This window comes from Epinephelus lanceolatus, chromosome 10, assembly GCF_041903045.1.
Source record: "Epinephelus lanceolatus isolate andai-2023 chromosome 10, ASM4190304v1, whole genome shotgun sequence".
In the NCBI taxonomy this organism is placed as follows: Eukaryota; Metazoa; Chordata; class Actinopteri; order Perciformes; family Serranidae; genus Epinephelus; species Epinephelus lanceolatus.
Window position 1 is genome coordinate 23,807,541 of NC_135743.1, and position 21,143 is coordinate 23,828,683.

The 21,143-nt window shown below is 40.2% G+C and overlaps 1 protein-coding gene across 2 annotated transcripts in view; it reads left to right on the forward strand.

The window, feature by feature from the left end:
* Positions 1-1,478: 1,478 nt before the first annotated feature.
* LOC117265847 (complement C4-B-like) overlaps positions 1,479-21,143 on the forward strand; it is a 33,791-nt gene continuing 14,126 nt past the window's right edge. The window contains exons 1-24 of one of the 2 annotated variants that reach the window (XM_078171812.1): positions 1,479-1,787; positions 2,075-2,264; positions 3,642-3,813; positions 3,935-4,005; positions 4,112-4,200; positions 4,297-4,379; positions 4,454-4,541; positions 9,345-9,468; positions 9,604-9,745; positions 10,611-10,723; positions 10,809-10,967; positions 11,059-11,229; positions 11,326-11,517; positions 16,298-16,441; positions 16,537-16,660; positions 18,062-18,133; positions 18,249-18,461; positions 18,586-18,700; positions 18,989-19,059; positions 19,154-19,293; positions 19,408-19,623; positions 20,590-20,641; positions 20,755-20,844; positions 20,927-21,133. In XM_078171812.1, coding sequence (XP_078027938.1) covers positions 1,717-1,787; positions 2,075-2,264; positions 3,642-3,813; positions 3,935-4,005; positions 4,112-4,200; positions 4,297-4,379; positions 4,454-4,541; positions 9,345-9,468; positions 9,604-9,745; positions 10,611-10,723; positions 10,809-10,967; positions 11,059-11,229; positions 11,326-11,517; positions 16,298-16,441; positions 16,537-16,660; positions 18,062-18,133; positions 18,249-18,461; positions 18,586-18,700; positions 18,989-19,059; positions 19,154-19,293; positions 19,408-19,623; positions 20,590-20,641; positions 20,755-20,844; positions 20,927-21,133 — 3,109 coding nt within the window. In that variant the 5' untranslated portion in view covers positions 1,479-1,716. The remainder of the gene's footprint in view (positions 1,788-2,074; positions 2,265-3,641; positions 3,814-3,934; positions 4,006-4,111; positions 4,201-4,296; positions 4,380-4,453; positions 4,542-9,344; positions 9,469-9,603; positions 9,746-10,610; positions 10,724-10,808; positions 10,968-11,058; positions 11,230-11,325; positions 11,518-16,297; positions 16,442-16,536; positions 16,661-18,061; positions 18,134-18,248; positions 18,462-18,585; positions 18,701-18,988; positions 19,060-19,153; positions 19,294-19,407; positions 19,624-20,589; positions 20,642-20,754; positions 20,845-20,926; positions 21,134-21,143) is intronic. The other variant, XM_078171813.1, reaches the window with a different exon arrangement.

Consider the following 21,143-nt stretch of genomic DNA (forward strand, 5'->3'; position numbering starts at 1 on the left):
TTTCATCGAAAAATGTGTTAAAATGTTGAAAAATGTCGGTCTGTCTCGCCCAAACCCCCAAATTACGTCATCTAATTTCTTGTTTCATACGCATGCCAAAGGGTTTTAGTTCACTGTCACGGGAGAGTGTGTAAAGCTGCCAATATCTGAACGTAAGAAGCTGCAATAAGAGTATTTTAGGGTACTTTTATAGTACTTTTCTATGAAAAATGACTCAAACCGATTAGTCAACTACTAAAATAGTCACTGATTATTTTAATAGTCGATTAGTCACCGATTAGTCGACTAATCGTGGCAGCCCTACTATACAATCAACACAGTTTTACAGTGGGCATCCAAGATTAGTGTTGCCAATTCAGTGCCCAACAAAATGTCTCCCCTTATTTTCTTGAGATATGAAGTTAAGTAATGGCCAAAAAAAGTGTTCATGCAAAACATTATAATGTCACAGTAAAGATGACTTTTGACCTTTTGTCACTTCATCATTATAGCCTATCAGACATTTATGTGCAGTTTTGTCATATTAACATAAATTCTTGAGTTTTGGCCAAAAACATGCTTTGTGAGGAGGTCACAGTGACCTTGACCTTTGACCACCAAAGTCTAATCAGTACATTCTTGAGTCCGAGTGAACGCTTGTGACAAATTAAGGGAAATTCCGTGAAGGCCCTCTTAAGATATCCCACTCATGAGAATGAGACGAATGCATGGTCACAGTGACCTTGACCTTTGACTGCAAGATTCTGATCAGTACATTTTTAAGTGGACGTTTGTGTCAAATATGAAGAAATGCCCTCAATGTGTTCTTAAATATCGCGATCACGAGAATAAGACAGATGCAAGGTAACAGTGATCTTGACCTTTGACCACTAAAATCTAATCAGTTCATCACTGAGTCCAGGTGAACATTTGTACCGAATTCGAAGGAATCCCCCAAGGTGTTCTTGACATATCACCTTCACAAGAATGAGACAGACAAGGTCACAGTGACCTTGGCTTATGACCTATGACCGCTACAATCGGATTAGTTCATTGTTGAGTCCAAGTGGACATTTTTGCCACATTTGAAGAAAACTTGAAAACATAGTGCTTCCAGCCACAACTGTCACTGGTCTAGAATAAAATTTAAAAAAATTACACCCATACAATAGGTTACAAAAGTACAAGTAAACTACATCGGAAATTTATGATCTGTTAAACAAGCAGCTTTAGTTACAACTACCAATACACAAAGAGCCCAGACTTTGGGAATTGGGAAAAATCTGTCTGACTCAAAGTGACCGATGAGCGAATGGTTCCACATTGTGTAACAAAAATACTTTTTTTTTTTAGTCTGATATGCATCGGGCAGTTAATCATAATCTGATCTGTTTTGTTGTCCTCATGTTTCATATTAATCTGTTTAGACTGTGTACTTTTATGTATGTAGTAATTTACATACTATTGAACTAAAGAGTATGTCACACATCTGTACACATCAGTATACATGTTATATCTGATAGTATGATAATTTTCTCAATTTAATTACCAGTTAGCACATGCTACATGAGCCATCACTCATGACATGAGTGATACTTCTTTGAAAAAAAAAAAAGAAAAAACAGAGGGAGGGCACTGAGAGATCCAATGATTGAGAAATACAGGGGCGGGTAAATACCAAAATCTCAGTTAATGAGAAGCTGGTGTCAGAGCAGGTAAAGAAACAGGAGCTGCACAATGGAGCGCTACGTCTTTTCAATACTGCTCCTGATCTTGACTGAGGGATCAGCTTCTTCAATGGACGATGGGTAAATGTAGAACTAGCTGCATGAATCTACATTATGTAAAAACTGAATGTGATGCCAACCTTTCTGTGTTCAGTGCAAAGAGGGTTAATATAAGCTGTTTTATAAGATTTTATATTCTTAAACATAATAATCAACATGTTTTCAGCAAATGTTATGGGATTATGACATTTACAATGTAATTAGATGAAATATGCAGGATTGCAGATGTTTATAGGCACAGAAGCCGATGAATGCAAAATATAGTAGTGAAGGATACAGTACATGTTATTTTTCACCTTTGTGTGCAGATTCTTAATCTCAGCCCCTGGAGTGTTTCATGTGGGTGTTAACGAGAAAGTGTTTGTCCAGATGGGAAAGACTTACCTCAACATTCCTGTTACTCTTTACTTGGAGCATGAAACTAGCGCTACAATAGTGTCCCAGAAGAAAACCACTCAATGTACTGTGGAAGGAGAGGCCAAAACAGTTGAGCTCATGGTATGAGACATTTCATCACTAGACTTGTGCCTTTTTTCAGGTTTAACCGGTTCGATCCGGCTTAAGAGCCCCAGTCGGTTTAATTTACGGCAACCGGCGAAAGTGGGGAAAAATTTTAATTTAATTTTATATACTTTATTAATCCCCGAGGCAATTTTTCACTCTGTTTGTCAATTACACACAGGTCCGAACACACACATGCACAAACTGAACCTATACATGCACTAAGTGGAGAGAGAGTGGGCTGCCCGTGACAGGCACTCCGAGCGGTTGGGGGGTTTGGTGCCTTGCACAGGGGCACTTCGGCAGTGCCCAGGAGGTGAACTGGCACCTCTCCAGCCACCAGTCCACGCTCCATATTTTGGTCCGGACGGGGACTTGAACAGGCGACCCTCCGGTTCCCAACCCAAGTCCCTATGGACTCTGCTACTGCCGCCCCCCAAAAAACAAACAAAAAAAAAAAAACTCATGACTTTGCAGATAACATCAGCGACGTGTTCCGGGGCTATAATCAACTTGTCTTGCATAGTAACATTCATTATGATGACAACTTTATAAGGTTTATGTTTGTTTATAAATGTAGCCAAGCAACAAATGTTTTGTGCAGTTTGTCTCTAATACTGTGGCTGCTCAGAGGGTCTCCGCTGCCTGCTGTAGGAGATCAAAGGGCACGCGTTGTCTGTTTACTTAAGAGATGACGAAAGGATGCCACCGAAAGAGCTAGAGTCTAAAAAACACAAAAACTGTGCCAATTTGGCAACATTTTAGATTTGAGGCAGATGATAAGGGTGACCCGATAAATGAAGATGAGCTGACGTGTAAAGAGTGTTGAAAAAAGATCTAAGCAAAAGGTTATATTGCAAATCAACACAATCACCTGCATAAGTACCATTCCCTCCTGGCTACACAAATGGGGTCGCAGCGAAAGGGGGAGGGGGACCCTCTACCTCAACTGCTGCTAAAATATTATTTATAAGTATTCAGTGTTCTGAAGGTTGAATGGTTGTTTTGTTTTGATAAATAAAAACACGATTGTGTCCTTCAGTTGATTGCACTGTTGACTTCTTGTCCTTCTGCTTCTTCTTCTCCTTATTTAACCTTGTGTATTGGCGGTTAATGCAGCATTACCGCCACCTAGTGGATTGGAGGGGCATTACACCTATAATGGGCTTTAATTGGAAGAAATAGCTCAAATGTGACCCCCAGTGGTAGAATTTGGTATATAATTAGATACATCGATTCGCTTTGATATTTGGCTTTAAATCAAGTCGACTATAAAACCAGCACAAGCCTATATCATCACTCATACTAAAAGCAAACAATTTCAGACAAAACTGAGATGTCATTAACCTAAACATCTAATTTGCATATTTACAGATAGACAAGGAAAAAATGTCAAGATTCCCTAAACATTATGAACACTCTTACCTTTTGCTGGTGGCAAACTTTTCCGACCAAGATTTAAAGAAGACACATGTCTTGGTATCAAAACGCAGGGGCAATATCTTCATTCAGACTGATCAGCCAATCTACGACCCAACTCAGACAGGTAAAAGCAAAGTCAATAAATGTGCAGAAATGTACAACAATTTGCAATAATTCTCCACTTTAACAGATAATTAACAGTGATTGCCTTTAAAGACATTTTACATTGATTATCTCTCTTCTAGTGAAATACAGGATATTCACTCTTGACCACTCATTCAGGCCTCATGACGAAGTGTTCCAGATATCAGTATTTGTAAGTACATACATTTTCTATAGGAATAAAGGGGACTTTGACAGTTATGCATAAATGATTTCTATGATTTGATTTCATAATTCATGCTTCTATTATTTCATGATAGAATGCTGCTGGAAACAGAGTAATTAAGTCCCTTAAGACTGCAAACGGAGGAATTCTCCAGGACTCATTCTTCATTCCCGATGTCTCTAAGTACGTTAAAACAGATTCACAGTTAACTGCGTCTATCATAACAGCACAAGCAAGTTTGGCATACCATTATAACGCATGTATATTTTGTTTACAAAGAATGGGCACATGGAAGATTACAGCACACTATGTAGACGATGAAGCAAATGTTGCTTCCCGAGAGTTCAAAGTCCAAAAATTTGGTAAGCTCATTTGATTTAAATGTGTTTTTTTTATTTTGTCCTTCTAAAAACACGTTTATTGTTACACTCCCTAGTTTTACCAAGTTTTGAGGTGAACATCGCAATGGAACAGCGCTATGTTTTATTGAGTGCTGAACAGTTAAACTTCACCATCTCAGCAAGGTAAGTGTTAACTTAAGAGTACAGCAAAAGAAACGTGTATTTTGACGTGATATGTCTATACTACGACGAAACACATCAGCTCTGGTGTTGATACTTACGTTGGCATTCCATGGGTTGAAAATCGCTCAACATGCCATCCACTGTTAAGGCCTCCCCCTCTGCCCAGTGGTGTAGTGGAGGGTATACGCAGGTATACTGGGTATATAAGCCAACTTTTTCCAAGAGTACCCAGCTGCAGACAAGATGGCGGACAAGGGCGCCGCCATATATCTAATCCATACCGAAGTCCATACCGGAAGTCAATCTTCTTTGTGTCTACAATACTGGAAGTCCATACCGGAAGTTCCATACATACTGGAAGTCCGTTTTTTCCCCAGAAGTCGGTTTTTAAGTCTGTCTTTTTTGTATTATTTATTTTAGCAATACATTTACGAACTCTGAAGCAACCAACAATTATAAATATATATATATATTATAAAATAAATAATAATAATAATAATAATAATACAATTATTTCAACAATTATTTTAAATACAATCATGTTTTGTTTGGAATAACATTGACCTCAACAAGTTAAACCTACAAAAATTGCAGAAAATCAGCAAACACATGAATTTTAGTTGGACTGATTTTTAACAAAGATTAAATAAGGTGAGCACTTTCATTTATTGGGCTACAGTTGCAACATGCAGATTACTATCAGGTCATTGAAAACAGCTGAAAACCATGGACACAACAAATGTCATACTCACTCTTACCTCAGTATGGTTAATTGTAACTATTTAACTATTAAATGAACGTAATAATTAGACTGTCATATTGTCAGATGTCAGATTCTATTATATTTCAGGAACACATGTAAACACAATATCACACTATTGAACTGGCAACATAAAGAAGTAGACTTGGAGTTCTCTTTTTTGTGAACAAGTTTTTATTCCAGATATCCATATCAATCTCAAAAGTAGAAAAAAAAACAAAGAAAAAAAAGGAAAAACAGTAAAATAATTTATTTGTTTGGTCTATAAAATGTAAGAAAACGGTATAAAATGTCAACCACTGTTCCACAAATCACAAGATCCCAAGATGCAGCCTAAAATGTCTTGTTTTGTCCCAAACAAATATCATTAAACATTACTGTTACATGAAGAAGTATATGATCTCAAACAGACACTTCTCATCAACATACCATGGAAATGAACTGCATTTTCCGCATGGTTTTTAAGGTGCCTCTGGATCGCGCTCTTATTTTTGGTTTTAAATTTGGGGCAGAGAGGACACCCAAACTCGGATGGTGAAAGGGTTGTGTGCCCCAGACTGGCTTCGTCACTCAAAATAGAGGGGTGCATCTGAAAAAAGGAGAAGTCAATCAACATTGATAGCTGTAAAACATACTGAACATCAACCATATTTTACCGATCTAAAGGACTCATGGTGGAGGAAGCACTACAGCTATTTGTATCCACATGTGTATGTGTATTAGTGCTCTGGATTACTAAAACATAATACAAATGTATTGTTTGCAGACACCCGGGGCTATGTATACGTTATTTATCTGACCCGGTTAACCCTCGGGGGTGGCTCATGTCGTATACCACATGAGATGACTCTCGTTACTATTTTTAGAATATCTCCAGTAGGGATGCACCGAAATGAAAATTTGTGGCCGAAGTCGAAGCCGAATATTATTAAGCGCTTGGCCGAATACCGAGTACCGAATATCGTTGTTTAGTTTTTCATTAGTTTTTGCAGATGAACCCCCTCCAGATTAGTGTTGTCACAGTACCAAAATTAGGACCCACTGTACGATACCAATGAAAATATTATGGTTCTGAGTAGTATCACGATACCACAGCGAAAATGAGGCAGATGTGCCTTTTGTCATTTATAAAAAGATAAATCACTTTTCTATAATACAACAATGATATTTCAATGGAATAAATTACTTATTGACTTATTCATACTTCAAAAACAGCATCAATAAGTGATTAACATAGGGGGGGGGTCAAAATAAAATAAAAATCAACCAGCCACCCTCCTCCCGACAAGTCCCTTCATAAGTAAGGAACAGTCCCTAAAGTGCGGTGAGGTTTGTGGGCCATGAACGGCTTGTTTCTCCTCTGACACATCACGTACGGTCTGTGTTCAGCTGGCTTGGCTGTTCAGGTACTTCTGGGCAGTCCACACACCAAGAAGAGGATATTATTGGAGCCGACTTCTCCATCGCCCGGTAAGCCGATGGCTGCCGTAATTGACAGGAATGCATTACTATCTGTGTCTGTGACCCCCCGTTCAACCCACAACTGATGGGATTCGCGTTTCGTTTCTGCTGCTGGTTGAAATCTGTAGGCTGCTCGCACAGCGTGCAGAATGATTTAAGCCTATTTTGCTCACTCAAAGCTATTTTTAGTCGCAAATGCGACTAAAAATAGTCGCATTTATATTCGGTGCATCCCTAATCTCCAGAAAAAAAAGCTGTATATAACTTGATTGAGCAGCGCAGGGTTGAGGTTATACAAGCATTAATACACAAGGAGACCAGGCAAACCAAAAAAAAAAAAAAAAAAAAAAGGCTTGTGTGCACTGAGTGTGTGCACAGATGTTTTACACCACAGTACACCAAAAAGCAGAGGAACACATGTTAACCCCGCTGCAAACTACACATCTAAATTAACCAACACATCAAGCGAGGGCAGTAATAGTCTCTGGCCAACATCAACACTGTTTACACACAGACATTGATGAAAGGGAGCACAACAGACCTTGAGCAGCTAACGTAAAGTTAATACCAATCATGCCCTCGTTTTTACACAACAAATGTAGCTAAACCCATCCGGTGGTAGTAATTTGTACATGCCGAGATTACGTAGAATTGAATCACAGAACATAACACACGTGTTAAAAGATAATGAAGATGACAGCGCGTATAAACGCAGCGGCTTGGTACTCTATGCTAGTGCTAGCTACTAGCTAGTACTGCTAGTGCTAAGTGCTGAACAGAATTTTGTTGTACAATGTACAATGACAATAAAGTTGTCTAATTCTAATAATTAAAAGACTCGTTCCCTTACCGTTCTTTCTCTTAGTCGTGCGTGTATTGTTTGCATTCTTCTCTTCGTCTTTTCCGTTGTCTTCTTCCTCGGCGATTAATACACACACAGACCAACTTCCGGTAGGGACTTCTGGTATGGATTGGATATATGGCGGCGCCCATGTCTGCCATCATGTCTGCAGCTGGGTCCCTCTCACTTTTTCTGGCCGTTTACTGACCTTTCGAATAAAAAGCCATGTTAATTTGTAAGTATACCCACCTCCTCTTTAGAAAGAACACCTACCTCATCAACTACCACTACACCACTACCCCTGCCGCCCTGTGCTTAAGACTTGGGGCTGAAGTTACACTTCAAGCTCCTATTAAACCTACTTTACTTACTTTAAGTTTTCTGGTTGCAAAGCTGCATTTATCAGTTTTGGTCACTGTGCCATGAAAACTTAGGAACAAGGTAAAAAAAAAAATACACATACAAGTCATTGCCTGAAGATGCTAACATTGTGGCCAAGGTTACTAACAGCTAGCAGTAGCTTACCTAGCTAACTGTTAGCGTAAGCTATCAAATTATACCCAATTACTTGATTCAATATTAACATAAAATATACTGTTTATTATTGTTTTGATAAAAAGAAAAGTTTAATGCCAGTCCGCATGTTACTTTATACAACAGTTAGTTCTGACCAAGCAATCTGATCAGACAGGAGGCACTCAGTGAGTGCTGATTTAGGCCCTATCACACAACAAGTGTTTTAGCAGCTAAAGATGTTTTTTTGTAATTGTTTTTGATGAAAATTAAGATTTTTGCTCACAGTTTTTGTGTTGCGTCATGCATGGCATTTTTTGCCGGAGTGCTCTGAACTCGAGATGAAAAATCTTCAACTCAAAACGCCCCACGCTATCTCTTTTTCGTCATCTTTTTTCGTATTGTCCAATCGGATGATTTGAGCCTTCGGTGGTAGTCACAACAACAAGTTTACAGTTGGTAAACAATGGAGGAGAAACTGGTGGTAGCGGTTGCTGAATGCCCAGAGGTATACAGCTTGATGATAGACAGCAGGTTGTCAAACTGCCCCTGAGTCATCCTAAAATATGCCTGGAAACATCCATCACTGAGGCGAAGCACTGGGACTTTTAGCTATGCATCCATCACTGTGCCTTACATGTGCTCTGCACTATTATTTACATTAACCATTAACTACTCTAAGTTAAAGGTTGTTGTTTCAAACTTTGCACAGCAAAGAAAAGCATATTCCAACACATAACATTTGAGTTTAATAATGAATGGTTATCAGAAAAGGATGAAGGGAAGTAAAGAAGCCTGGATACTTAACTGCTAATCTCCAGGTATGCACATATGTCATGCAACAGCATGTTACTATCTTTACGCCAAAAACACAGCAAGCAGCGGTCAAGTGCGGCTTGCCACAATAATTGCATTTCCTTGCAGCAGGGATTCTTGTTCATGTGTTCAGATGGGAAGAAATTCTTTGTAACATAAGCCAACCAAATGACAAACGTCATACAGATTGGCTGTGGGTATTCTCTGGCTGCCATTTGCCACTTTTAGTTCGGCCGCACTTTGCTGAGAAATCAAATGACTGCAGCTCTGAGTGGCTGCCACAGCTTTCCACAGACATCGCATGGCAACTCGCCACAGGCTGAACTTCATCGCTGTGTTTTTGGTGTCAGGCTACTTGTCTCAAACTCCACCATTACATTTTCAGACTCTCTTTTTCAATGATTTTCTCTAGGTATTCACATGGTGAGAAAGTTAAAGGGGTTTACCACTGCCAATTCGGAATCATAAAAAAAGGTAAAGCCCCTGGTCAAAAAACTAAGCCTGACTTCATCAGGGGATTGGAGTTGACTGGTTTGGTAAGGAAATGGATTTCTCTCCTAAATGTATACAACGGCTCATTTCAATATCTGATATCAGATAATCTGGCCACATATTCTATCTCTAAAATACTACAGTACTTGAAAATTAACAATTTATCTCTTTTCTTGCAGGTCACGAATGGGACTGCAACAGCTGCCCTCCAGATATCAGACTTACAGGAGCACTTCCAAAAACAGCAGAACGGAAAACTGTCTGATTTAACACAAAGTGGAGCAAGACTCTACTTGGGAGTATTCGTCACCAACGTACAAAGTACAGGACACTCTGTCACTATATACCAATGTTTAAGTCAGCAACCTCCCAAAAGAGCCAAAAGTTTAAAACCATTATGGTGTAAAGAGAATATATTTCATATTGTGTCAAATATTTGGTGTTTTATATACAGCGGCATGTGACGTGCACTGTTAAGTACACTGTTTACTCATGTTTGGTGTTAAATGGCCAGAAAGCTAGTTTTCGTTTCTTGTTATGCACCTCCAGGGCACTGTGATGACTCTGGATGGTGCAAAACAGAATGAGAGATAAGAGATGTGTTTAAATACAGCAGTTTAACTCATAAGTGTTAAAGTGGGTAAACAGAGGTACCATCTTGTGTGTCGGTAGGGTTAGATGGGTCCAAAAAACTAACGGCACACAAGATGGCCAGGTGGGTCAACGACTCACATGTGACCTAAACGACTCTATAAGGGTTCACTCACACACAGAGTTTAAAGCCTGTGACTCTGCACCAGTCCGTTAGAACTGAAGAAGTCTCAGCTCATAGACTTAACATCGTGATGACGTCACAGATTTTAAAATCACTTTCCTTCACTCAAGTCAAGTATTAAAAATATAAAACTTCTGTGGATAAAAAAATAATAGAAATATTCAGAATTTACCTTGTTTGCAGTTCGAGGTGTCCTGTCAACAGTTTTACAATGGTTGTCTATGTGGAAAATGCTTTTTGGGCTGCAGGGAAATTATTCGCTGCAATACCGCATGTGGCCACTGGAATCAATTGGAAGCAAGGCTGAGCAGCTTTCCTGAGGGCCTGAGAAGAAGTAGTAGTAGAAGAAGTTGATATTGGGAATACTGACGTATTTTTCGTGCATCTGATATCTGCATTGTTTTTGCCCAGGTGGTGAAATACAAGAGGCAGAAGTTTACCTTCCCGTTGTCTCCAACAAATACACCATTGATGTCTCTCGGACTCGACGATATTTTCATCCTGGATACCCACTAGATATGAAGGTATGCATGAACCTAACAAATGGGTACACTGCTAAGGATGTAATGATGATTTTGTAAGTTAAAGTTCTGTTTGTTGTCATTATAGGTGATCATACGTCTGCCAGATGGCTCCCCAGCAGCTGGTGTGCCAGTAAAGATTGATGTATCACCATCCTCTGAGGAATCTTGGCAAGGCATCACTGACCAGGAGGGGGCAGTGTTTCCTGTGTTTAATATTCCGTTTACTTTAAAGATTACTTTTGGAGTTAGTATCCCTGAGAGAAGTTAGAGGTGTTTTTATAAACCACTGAATTTGCTTCAGTTCTGTTAAACTGTTTACACCCTGACTTCATTAGGTGTCTGCAGATGGCTTTCAGCGATGGGGAATAATGCGTCGTGTTTCCCGAGCGAGGGGCATCAGCTTCCTTTACATGACCTTTAACAACAAAATCTATTCTGTGGGCGAGCTCCTGTCTGTAAATTACAACACCATCAATGGCCCAGGACAGGGGTTTATATACTACATGGTAAGGCATATCTGAGTGAATACAACATGGTTTGTTTTGACAAAAAACAACAACAATTTTCCATTTCTTAACATTTTCAAACTGGCTATGTTGCAGGTCCTAAGCCGTGGGTTCCTAATAACACAGGGTTCTCTAAGATTTGGTACTGCAGTTAAACACAACCTGCAGATAACATCTGATATGGTGCCATCCTTCCGATTGATTGGCTACTACTACAATGACCGTGGTGACATCATTGCTGACTCAGTATGGATAGATGTCAGGGATGAATGTGAGATAAAGGTCAAGGTGAGTAAACAGATCAGATTGGAGTGCAGTCTGAGCAGGGAGACAGTAAACAAACAACTTTACCCCTCTAATATGTATATTTCAATAGATTCATTCTGTACAGTTAGGACACTTTTTGTATTATTTAGCATTTGTTATGGGGGAGGGAAGGGAAAATAATATAAGGACTTAGTGAAATCAACTTTAAAGTTCTGCATGTAACTTTCACAAAACCCTTGTTATTGTTGTGACATCTGTCTTTGAGGCCGTTAAGTGAACTGCAGTCAGCATCCTGTAGCTTGGGCTCCATTGTGCACACTCCGTAGCTGCAAGCAAGTACCTAGGCACTGGCCAAAACAGTGACAAACACGAGACTGGCCACGATTGTGTGTGTTGATAGAATGCTGAAAAATAAATTAAAATCATAGTTACAATAACATTACTATCTGTAATGTTCTTATATTTCATTTGGACCATTGGCTCCACGATACTAAGTAGTTTGGTGTTTGCAAATTACTTTATCAACTGATGCTACAAAGCAAACTTGACAGTTAACCTTTAGCTCAGGTTACGGTTAGCTCCACCCCTGCATTGCTCTTGGCTAAGAGAAAGCGCTTTAGAGCTGCTACATCATTAATTGTTTACTAAATCAATATGATTTGAGATTTGACATAATATGCAAGTTAGTATCATGGATCACGCTAGCTGGGGAAGTAATATGGCAAGCTAGCCAACTGACTAACCACACCATATTTGCTAGCAATAAAGTTAGGAAGCAAACAAGCAAAGGTAGAATGCTATCTGTAACTAAGCTACTCTTTTGATCTGGCGTTGGTTACTATAAAATTGGCTAATAAAGTAATTTATAGTTGGCAAGCTAGCCAATTTAAGTTGCCAGCAAGATTAAATCATAATGAATTAAATGACGTTAATCACTCACACACGTGGGATTTTATTTTCATTAAAATTCAAAACAAAGGTTCAAAAGCCCACAAGTTATGGTAAAACAGCCAACTACTTACAAACTGTGTTGTTCTACCCCTTGTCCAAAAGGGTTGCGGCAGAACCCTCGGCACCCACCTTCCCAGGCCTTTGCTCAAGACAGTGGGTGTTTCTCAGTCAATGAAGGATCCTCAAACAGCTGATTTTCAAGGAGGCTAAGTCATCAAACCCTGCAGAGGGAGTGTTCCAATGTCAAGGATCCTTCTGAATTTCATGAAGGACTGAGTCCTTCTTTCAGAGAAATTCCAAGGATGCATGTGTGTATCCTCAGCGAAATTCCCACAATGCTTTGCTCACAATTTGCTGGAAGTGAAGGCGGGGCCTTTTCAATGAAACCTGCACCAGCACAGCTCGGCAGGATTTAGATAAATGTCATTTATTTGGATTAATATCTCCAGAAGTTTTTATCATACAAGCATAAAAAAATTGACAGAAACCTCATAATTTACTCTCTCCAATGTGTCCACTGCCAAATAATGACATTTTTAAAATAACATGATTTAGATAAAACATAAAAGTTTTTAAATTAAAGGTGCTGTATGTAAGAATGTGGCCAAAACGGTTACTGCACTCAAATTCAAAATACTGGCGCGAGTCGTGTCCGCCACCCCTCTCCTACAGATTTGAGGATGCTGGACAGCGGCACGCTGGAGACTGATTTGTTTGCCCACGGGCGGCTGCTGTGGCAGGGCCGCGTCGCCGCGTCCTTGATCTTCGGTTTTCCAGCGGACCGTTCGAGCAAGTCCGGTTTCTCTGCTGCTAACGCTGCTGCCGGGATACAGCTGAGGAGACTGCTAATGCTATGTACCGGGACACTGCTAATGCTGCTTGCCGTGCTGCTGTAGCTCAGTTGTAACTGTAACTGATGCTGAGACTCTACTGACTGCGTGACTGGTAGATGGCGGTGGGTGGCGCAACAGGCCAAAACACAAATTCAAAACATAAACATGATTTGCGGACTGTAAAATTTTTTTTAAATGTGAATATTCTGGCTGTACTATTGTTGTCGGTGGGATCACTATGTTATTTGAACATTATTCCTTAGTCTCTGTGACATATTAGGAGGATTTTATGACTATTTGCTTTAGATTTCTTACATATAGCTCCTTTAATTATTCACAGCAGAGATGGAGCGTTAAGTGTCCACCTCCCCTCCTTCCCCCACTATTCACATGATAGTGACATGTTCATTGCTATCATTCTGCCAGTTTCAGTAGGTGTATTTTTCGGGGGAATTGCAGTGAGAGCGGCCACAGTAACCATATGAGAATACCCTGCCGGTCAAAGCATCACTCATTTATTTTGAGGTGCACTTATTTCAGAGCATTACATAGCAGTACCATGTATAGCTGTTTCAGAGCAGCGTGGCTCATCAGATCAGATCAGCTACTCTCATTGCTGTAGCATAGTGTGTGGTGATACGCACATAAAGTATGGAACACTTTTGCATCACAGTGTGATTCTGTGTGAGTCTGTGTATAGACTGTAAATGATAATTTAGAATTTACTTTACTTCATTACTCCACACCACTCACATGACTCTGAAAATACTGATACATTTGTTCCTACACAGTTCCCTGAAACCCCCTCAGTCTGCTGAGGGTCATTGACGTACACCTGGAGACACTTGTTAGCCTGTTCCAATGTCTGTTCACTGAATGCCAGGAAGGACTCTTGCCTTGCCTCTGGAGGATCCTTCCTAACAAGGAAGGATCCTTGACTTTGAGAAACACCCTGTATGTTGCTATGTAAGCTAGCTAGCAATTTGTCCGCATTAGCAAGAAAGCTAACATTAGTCAGCTTAAACCACAATGGCACAATAGACCTTTATTCCTCGTCAGTGCTCCCTGTAACTTTAGTATTTCTTCTCAGCACCAGGGGAAATGAAATTATGATATTGGGCACTGAACTGTGGATTTACTGTTTATCAGACAACAACTGAAACAAGAATTAGCACTAGTACAGTCTGCCGACCCTCTGCCTCACTCGCCGCCACTAGGACATAACCTCCTTGCAAGGAGAGTGAACTGCAGCTGAGACCTTAGTTGCAGTAGCAACTCAAATTTAGCCAATGAAAACCAAGCCCTTCACAGTGAGGTTGAATCTGTGTAACTGCAGTAGCAGAGATTTGCCAGTCCTGCAGGGACTTGGGGTGGTCAAGAGGGCAGTCCAAATTAGGCCCCTGGCGCTTGGATGCTCAGAGTTGCTTGGGCTGAATTTGATTTTCTACAGGGTGCTATGAGAGGGTCTGTCTCTGCCGGGCCATTAATCAGCTGTTGCACACTGTTAGGCCTGAAGTCTGTACATAGAGGTCAGTCCACAAGCTGTTATAGGCAACCAAGAAAGGCAAGGAAGGTATCAGTTTTTGACTTACATTGCAGCCTGTTTATCTATTAGCAATAAGAAATGATTTATACATGTATAAAGCTCCTACAGTACTGTACTGTAGCCAGGGTATGAAATTAACAAAATATTTTGGGGGCAATTTTGCCCCCCCCACGGCCTAAAAAATGGGGGCATTTTCGAAATGTTTGGGGGCCATCAAAAAATTGTAATTATGTTCTAACAATAAGCACATGAAAAGCAAAACCAACTAAGATAGTGTCTTCACTCTTCAGTAGAAACCACTAAATGAAATAAATAATGGGTTACATAAAGTTCATTCATTCATCTTCTAACCGCTTCATCCTCTTGAGGGTCGCGGGGGGGGCTGGAGCCTATCCCAGCTGACATCGGGCGAGAGGCAGGGTACACCCTGGACAGGTCACCAGACTATCGCAGGGCTGACACATAGAGACAGACAACCACTCACGCTCACATTCACACCTATGGATAATTTAGAGTTATCAATTAACCTAGTGCCCAATCTGCATGTCTTTGGAATGTGGGAGGAAGCCGGAGTGCCCTGAGAGAACCCACGCTGACACGGGGAGAACATGCAAACTCCGCAAAGAAGGGCTCCCACACCCGGGATCGAACCGGCAACCCTCTTGCTGTGAGGCGACAGTGCTAACCACCACACCACCGTGCCGCCCGTTACATAAAGTTATGGTTGCAAAATATCACTCAGATTTCCTATAATTCAACCAGTTTAAATGTGATGATTTAACCATTAATCTACTGATAGCAGTACTAATGTTTCACCACATTACAGTTACTTTTACTGTTAAAAAGGCCAAATTACTATAAATTCCTTAGATGCAATCCTGGAAGTAAGTTAATCTAAAATTTAACATTCATTCTACCTCAATTTTTCATTGTGTAGACACAGATCACCCAAGAAATGGTTAATCTATACTTATGGTACGGCAAAGCCCCCTCCCCTTCTCTGTCAGATTACTCTCACATAATCAGTGCAATCTCATTGATTATGTCTGGAAAATGAGTTGTAGATGTGACAGTAAATTAATTTAATGAAAATAAAATTATACTTTAATGTCAGATTGTAATACTGTTAAAAATATAAATACATATAGTTGTTTCAAAAACTTGGGGGCAATTTTGGACCCCGGAACATGGCTTTTGGGGGCATTCTTGGATAAATTGCGGGCCAAATGGCCCGTGGCCCTTGCTAATTTCTGACACTGACTGTAGCCAACCTTTAAGCTTTAAAGTAAAAAACACTGCTACGGTGGGTATTACTAGGTTGCCTGGCAGTTATCACTCTGTCAACACAAAAGTTTGTTTCTACTGAGCACAGCCTATGTGGTTACATGTATATTATATACTGTTTGAATGTATTGATTGAATTAACCTTGACCTTGGACAATGACATGGTAATATTTTAACTTCAATGTAGGTAGTACAAAAAGGACTGTTAGAACCTAGAAGGACAGCCAAGCTAGAATTTGATTTACATGGTCAAAGAGCCAGAGTGGCTTCACTGGCTGTGGATAAAGCCTTCTACGCTCTCAATGCTGATAATAAACTCACAGCCAAACAGGTAACACTTTCACACTGATTCTGTCTTACTGAGGTTATTTAATTCAGCCCATATATTATCATACATTAAATCCAAGCTCTTGTTTCACTTTTCAGGTGTTTTCCACCATGCAGTCATATGACCTTGGTTGCTCATATAGTGGAGGACGTCACCCAGATTCTGCACTAACAGATGCTGGCCTGTCTTTTATATCTCAGTCTGAAGCAGTGTGGAAAAAGAGTAAGACAAAAACACAATTTACCTTAGGGATGCACCGAATATTCGGTAACCGAATATATTCGGACGAATATTGCAAAAAAACACACATTCGGTATTCGGTGGAATAAGTTAAAAGCAAGGCCGAATAATAGCGGCGTGTTTTGATAACGCAATCAAACAGCGTGCCGTGACGGGCGGAGTAAAATGTCAGCAGTGTGGCGATCCGTTTTGAGCGAGCAAAATAGGCTTAAATCATTCCGCACGCTGTGCGAGCAGCCTACAGATTTCAACCAGCAGCAGAAACGAAACGCGAATCCCATCGGTTGTGGGTTGAACGGGGGTCACAGACATAGACAGTAATGCATTCCTGTCAATTACAGCGGCCATTGGTTTACCGGGCGACGGAGAAGTCGGCTCCAATAATATCCTCTTCTTGGCGTGTGGACTGCCCAGAAGTACCTGAACAGCCAAGCCAGCCGAACACAGACCGTACCTGATGTGTCAGAGGAGAAACAAGCCGTTCACAGCCCACAAACCTCACCGCACTTTAGGGACTGTTCCTTACTTATGAAGGGATTTGTCAGGGGAGGAGGATGGCTGGTTGATTTTTATTTTATTTATTTATTTTATTTTGATCCCGCACTATGTTAATCACTTATTGATGCTGTTTTTGAAGTATGAATAAGTCAATAAGTAATCTATTCCATTGAAATATCATTGATGTATTATAGAAAAGTGATTTATCTTTTTATAAATGACAAAAGGCACATCTGCCTCATTTTCGCTGTGGTATCGTGATACTACTCAGAACCATAATATTTTCATTGGTATCGTACAGTGGGTCCTAATTTTGGTACTGTGACAACACTAATCTGGAGGGGGTTCATCTGCAAAAACTAATGAATAACTAAACAACGATATTCGGTATTCGGTACTCGGTATTCGGCCAAGCGCTTAATAATATTCGGCTTCGGCCACAAATTTTCATTTCGGTGCATCCCTAATTTACCTTATTTTAATCCTTTAAAATGTTAAATGACAGTGCAACAAATAGATTATTCACACACACACACACACACACACACACACACACACAATGGGACACAGGATACTGCAGTGTGAGGATTGGAACAAAGTGTTTTTAAAGGATTGTTTTATCCAAATTACAAAAAATCATATCTCTAGTCATATCTAGCAATGCAGACAGTTTCGGCTGTATCGAAAACATATTAAAAAGAACAAGATAATGGTAATCAACGTTAGAGAGAAAATAAAGAACAACAAGGCAGATATTATCATGTTGCTGTAACCACTAATGCAGAAATCACTTTTTTAGCAAATAATTGTTTTCCAACAACTCAAGTAGTTACCTACTTACTGATCCCGCGCTGAGCTTTAATGTTGTTAAAACTACTTTTCCAGATCTTGCCTGTGGATCACAAACTGCACGACAAAGGCGCGCTGTAGACCTTCAACAGGAAATGATGGTCCTAAGTGAGACAGCATTCTGGCATTATAATTCCATGATAATGTAGATAGATAAAGGTACTCCTGGTAAAACAATGCTCTAAAAATGTGCCTTTTCGTTTTCTTTTACTGTCACTTACAGAATCAAACTTTTCAGATGAAAAGCTGCAGGACTGTTGTGTTCGCGGGTTTTCTCTCATCCCTATGATACGGACATGTCAGGATAGAGCAAAGAGAGTCTCTCTGGTGGAATCAAATCCTGTCTGTGCAGATGTCTTTTTAAAATGCTGCCTTGAGGGAGAGCGTCTGAGACAAAAAAAGATACAAGAGGACGCCCAGAACGGACTTGGCAGGAGTAAGATGAAATTGTTGTGTGAACATTAAATACTTACAATGCCTACTTAGACAGCATTTAATAAATAACTGTGGCAAGATTAACACAGAGTGTAATCACAAACCTTTTATTCTCTCATTTTTAGCTGCAAGCACAGCTGACATTGAAGAGTTCTTCATGGACACTGCTGATCTGTACATTCGACATTTTTTCCCTCCAAGCTTTGAATTCAGAGAATTTGATGTAAATGGCAAAGAAAGGTAAGGGATGAATGGACAGTTTTTATATAATATCTTTTCTTTTCTTTTCTTTTCTTTTTCAGTAAGATACAATTTCTACAGCCTTTAAAACCTATCATTTGCATTAGTTACTGTTTGTTGCTTCTAATACTGTCAACTTTTGAACTACTGCTTGTTCTATGGTTCAATGTAAGTGAATATGGTTAAATGCATTACTTAGTCTCCTAAATAAACTACAAGTAGACAAAGGATTTGTGAGATGCATATTACAACCAGTTCATTAATTTTATCTTAATTGAAACCCCTCAGCTATTCTTTGGCTCTACCTGATTCCATCACCACATGGGAGTTTCAGGTCATCACTTTGTCTGCAGAGACTGGTAATAACAGATTCTCAGGACACAAATATATCTCAGCTACTTGCCTAGTTTTCTCATTAATAAGTACAACTCACTTGCTCTGTGTTTTATTCAGGTTTCTGTGTAGTTAAGCCGTCTGAGTTCAGAGCATTTAAGAGAGTATTTGTGTCTCTGAGATTGCCTTTCTCAGTGAAGAGATACGAGCAACTATCCATTTCACCTGTTATCTATAACTATGGCCATGAAAGACTACAGGTGAAGATAACCTAATGCTGACATTAAGTGGCAATTAAAAAACAACCACCTTCTATACAAACTGAAATGTAGACCTTGATGGTATTTAATGTGTGGACTCCTGAATTTTTATAGGTGGCAGTTCATATGGAACAAACTACAGGACTTTGTTCCCCTGGCTCAGCTACCAGTACAGCTTTTGTTAACATTACTGTGGAGCCAGAGTCTTCCCAGTTTGTGTCCTTCAGTGCCGTCCCCATGGTAACTGGCAAAATACCCATCAAAATACGTCTCTATGATATAGAGAATGAGGTGGGAATTGATGCAGTTGAGAAGAAATTGAATGTGTTGGTGAGTGACTAAGACATTATTTGATCTCTCTACAGCCTACCTGACAAAATAACCACACTGCAAAATAACCATACCGCAAAAACTGCTCAGGAATGGCCTGAGAAATGTGACAAAGGGCTCTAGGCATCGACCTGGTCTCCAAACTCTCCAGATCCTGATTAAATTGAGCATCCAGGCGACACGTTAGTATCCCACCTCACAACCAATAGGACTCAAAGGATCCGCTGTCACCGCCCTGGTGCCAGACACCACAGGACCACTCCAAAAGGGTCCTGTGTCAATGTCTTGACAAGTCAGAGCAAAGTTTAGTCCAAGGAGGCCCCATCATGGATGGGGGTACCAGCATGTCCTATAGATCATTGAGATCTGGGGAATTTTGAGACCAGATGGACACCTTGAGCTCTTTGTCACTAGTTTGGGCCATTTCTGTCAGTTTTTGTGTTGTGGCATGGCGTACTGTCCTGCTGGGGGGCCACTGCTGATGCCATGGGGGCATTTGCTCTGCAGCAGTGTTTGGGTGGGTGGAGTGTGTCAAGTAGCATCCACATGAATGCTAGGACCCAAGGTTTCCCAGCAGAACATTGCATTGTCACAAGATGATCAATATTATTCACACAATATTATGGCCTGTGATTGGCCACAGTCTCCCATCACAGGTTATACATTTTCAAAAGCTTGAAAATGGAGCCAAGGGAAGATGAAGAAGTTTAGTGCTCTTTCAGACCACTTAAATTACAATATGCTCAAAGTTCATGATGGGATTTTTGCCCAGTGTCGCCAGAATTGAACTGCCTGCCCCACCTTTAATATGATCATTGTCTGCACCAAACACCAAGACAAATTCCTCAAAAACCTACTTGGCAATAAACCTTATTCTGGTTCCATCATGTTTTTTCCACTTGGATATCTTTATGTGTAAGGGAGGGGTCGTACAGTAATTTCTCACTCTACTCTCTCATGCTGTAGGCAGAAGGCATTGAAAAGAGAGTAGAAGAAACCCAAGTGCTTAAATTAGATGGTGAGTTGTTTCAGTATTTCGTAATGATACTCGCTTGACAGTTGTCATTAATTTATTCTTAAATATACACTTAAATTCACTTTAATTAATTTACTTCTCTCTATCTTGATTAGGGAGGAGCACTAAGACTATCACTATTGACGGATCTTTACCAGCTAACACAGTCCCCGACTCCAGCTCCAATATTTTTATTTCAGTGGAAGGTATGTGCTGTTGGACAAAGACAAAATTCATTTGCCTTTCAAAATAACAGTGTCTTACCCTTTCAATGTTCTCATCTTACAGGGGATGGATTTGGCAGTTCATATGCGAAGAACCTTCTCTCTCCTCATAAGGTTGCTGGCCTAATCGTACTGCCTACAGGATGTTTAGAACAGACCATGACAGGACTGGCCCCTACAGCATCAGCCGTCCGCTACCTTGACCTGAGTGAGCAATGGTTCAACCTGCCTGCTGGTAGCAGAGATGATGCTCTTGATAAAATTGAGCAAGGTAGGAATGC